Source organism: Oryzias melastigma, unplaced genomic scaffold, assembly GCF_002922805.2.
Source record: "Oryzias melastigma strain HK-1 unplaced genomic scaffold, ASM292280v2 sc01227, whole genome shotgun sequence".
Taxonomy (NCBI): Eukaryota; Metazoa; Chordata; class Actinopteri; order Beloniformes; family Adrianichthyidae; genus Oryzias; species Oryzias melastigma.
Genome location: NW_023417811.1, coordinates 8,417 through 11,551, shown reverse-complemented (window position 1 = coordinate 11,551; position 3,135 = coordinate 8,417). Strand labels below are relative to the sequence as shown.

Sequence of the window (3,135 nt, the reverse complement as noted above, 5' to 3'; positions counted from 1 at the left end):
TTGTTTTATAAATGTGTTTTAAATCCTCTGTTAGTGAGCTTATTATTTTAGACATGTTTTTGGAGCCCTCTAGTGGTCACCAGGTATTACCATTCAAAGCTTTGTTTGAATGAACGTTATTGAACAGTTTACAAGTGTGGACAGAGAAGACATACTAGCATGCACGCAATTCTTCGTGTTGTCTTGAAGATGTTTCTGCTTACATCATAAGTCAAAGGTTGCATCGCCGGTACGTGTTGACATTTTAATTTGTAGCTTTTGATTTTGATGAAAGAAATATGTTTATCATTTAATTATTTTGAGTTTGTACACTAATGCTAGACATAAACTTATGTTGATTGTATTGATTATTTGCTTTCAGTTTCACCCTTTTGAATATCATTAAACCTGCTGACAACGCTCGACGCTCTCCTGAGTCGTGATGTGAGAAAGATGTTCAAAGCTCCTGCATTGTACATGCATGAAACAACACAGTTGGAAATCTCAAACATGTGAAACTAAAGTCGTTTATTGAAATAAGCGTCACTTGACTATGGAAAGTCAATCACAGCTTGCAAAAAAGAGAGTTTGTGTTGTGTGTCCTGTTTGTAAAATCCAGTAAATGCATGGGAGATTCTACCATAGAGCTTGTTTTCAATCCATGTGGAGGGGAGGGTTCGAGGGAGAGGGGCGTTATTACAGTCCACTAGTGGGGTGTCTTCTTCAGAGAGAACGTCGTCGTACAGCAGGGCGTCAGCGGGAGTGGACGCTGCCAGGTCCAGGTAATCCTGGGGAGAGCAGATGATGGACAGATAAGGAAGAAGAGTGGAAGTTCTCCAGAACAAACAGGATCCAGGATCCTTTAATCTACTTGGTATTATGAACGTTTAATTACCATTAAACTAAACAAAACACAGAAAAAGGGTCAAAAGGGAACTGAACCTTTACTTTATCTGGAAGTAACAATGATAAAGTTCATTCATGACAGGGTAACAAACATTTGAAAACCTCAAAATGTTTTAGGTTAAACCATTGACTTTATAACAGAACTGGACCGAGTGACCCCGCCCCCCTGGCGTTCCAAGCAAGAACTACCTGCTGGCTCCTAAAGCCAAAATCCCACAGACTTCTATAGAGAAATAAACAGCTATTACTCAGTCAGAATAATGATTCTAACTCTGATCCGTTCTTAATCATTCTAATTTATTCATGATATTTTTTTCTGTAGTTCAAATTATTGAAGTTATAAACTGACCAATCAGATTCCTCAATAAAAGCGCATAGATCCTGCTGGCTACTACGTCCAACGTTCAAAACATTTGATTGACAGACTTTGTGAAGCCTGCTCTCAGGGTGTTGGGGTTCAACAAGCTCACTCCTGATTGATGAGAGTGGTTGCCATAGAAACGTTGAATCAGACCACCTCAGAGCAATCACAGCTGCTTCCTGACGATGTCTGGTTCCTGCATGGTGGCGCCCGTATCATGAAAAAAATGCGACTGAATTGATTGAATTTGTTGGATGACATCACACTCGCTCAGTCCAGTTCTCACATACAGTCAGTGGGTTGAACAGATTCCTCTCCATACAGGCTCCTTTGGACATAATTAAGGATTTTGTGTTATGAAAATAACTAGAAGCCTGTTCACTCTTAGTCATTTCAGATTTAAAGTCTAAAAGTTAATATTTAAAGAAGTGTTTGTTTTCCATGAGAGTGGATGCATCGACAAACCAGAGTCTGTCCATCTGCAAACTCAGAAGAAAAGTAGAAGAACTTTCAGCTTTCATGTACACATTTCCAGGTTTCCTCCATGGAAAAAGGTTTTTCAAACATCTCCCATGCTTCCATAAAGAGATTATGTTCAGCTTTATGGCCTTCTGAAGCATACCTGACTCTTCACCATCATCTTTTCCAGTTCCTTGCTGATGTCTGAGAACGTCGACCTCTTGTCTGATTCTTGTTTCCAGCATCGGAGCATCAGGCTGAACCTACAGGAGGAACATAAAACTTCCAGTAAAAACTGCAACTCATTTAAACTTGTTTTCTCTTTACTGATGTCATGGAAGCAAACAAAAAGAGTGGAGCTCACATTTCCTCAGAGCAGTTCTCCGGCCTCTCCATCCTGTAAGCAGTCTTCAGGAGGTTAAACAGCAGCTCGGGAGCGATACCCGTGTACGGATTCCCACCAAGAGTCACTATTTCCCACAGCAGCACGCAGAAGGACCAGCTGGAAGAAACCACCATAGTGGTGCTATAGTTTTTTCATTTTCTTTTTCAAAACTGTGTAAAAATAAAGAAAAAAACAGTTGGAGGAAACCTCATACTCATGACTCATCACTCTTACTAACTTAAAAACATTTCCTAAAATAAGTAAAGGGAGAACAAACACCCTCAGAAGTTAAACTGGGACACGTTTAGAGGTCTCTACACGGACAAAATGTCTGTGTGCTGCAGGAAGATTAGACCCTTTGCTGGACCATCCGTGCAGCCAGCTCCTCCGCCAATATCTCCATCACCTGGACGACCTTCCAGCGTCTTTTTCACCTGAATTTCTAGGATGGGCTGCACTTCCTCCTCAAAGTCAAACAGCTGCACAGGACACGTTCAGTAGATGTTCATCCTATTTGGGAAAGCAGCAAATTCAAAACACAGACATGACACAAAAATAATAAAGCAGCATCTGACTAATCCTAAAAAGAAATAACCCACATCTTCCTCACCTCTCTGGGCTTCAGCATCTTTGCCAGTTTTAGCAGCTTTAAAGTTTGGAGTTTCAGGTCTGTCCATCAGTCTGACACTCCACCACAGGAATGTCACTCGGTTCTTCCAGGTAACTTTCTGAATGAGAACAAAGGAAAATCAAAAAAGAAGAACAAAATATAGAGCAAACCGGTAAAATAAAGGTTGGACAGAGCAGAGGTTTACCTGTTTGAACATCCCGGTGTTTTGTCTTCCCAGAGCGGGTCCAGGAGTTCTGGGTCTGAACTTCCTCCCGAGTGCGCATGTCAGCAGAGTCCAGCTGAGCTCTCTGTCATCGGGGAGAGCCTCGATCAGCCGGATCAGTCTGAATCGTTGGAGACAGTTGGAATTAGATGTTGAGGAAGCCCCTCTGACAAACATTCACGACACGTGCGCGTGATGTTCACTCCCGCGAA

The 3,135-nt window shown here is 41.7% G+C and overlaps 1 protein-coding gene across 1 annotated transcript; it reads right to left on the bottom strand.

Annotated features, from left to right (window-relative positions):
- Positions 1 to 599: 599 nt before the first annotated feature.
- Positions 600 to 3,135, bottom strand: LOC112141010 (proto-oncogene tyrosine-protein kinase receptor Ret; the record flags this gene model as incomplete). Its single annotated transcript, XM_024264057.1, is given in 6 exon segments — positions 600 to 767; positions 1,869 to 1,968; positions 2,070 to 2,260; positions 2,525 to 2,600; positions 2,701 to 2,818; positions 2,906 to 3,135. Coding segments are annotated over 3 exon segments (423 nt in total), but the record flags the coding sequence as incomplete, so codon positions are not given.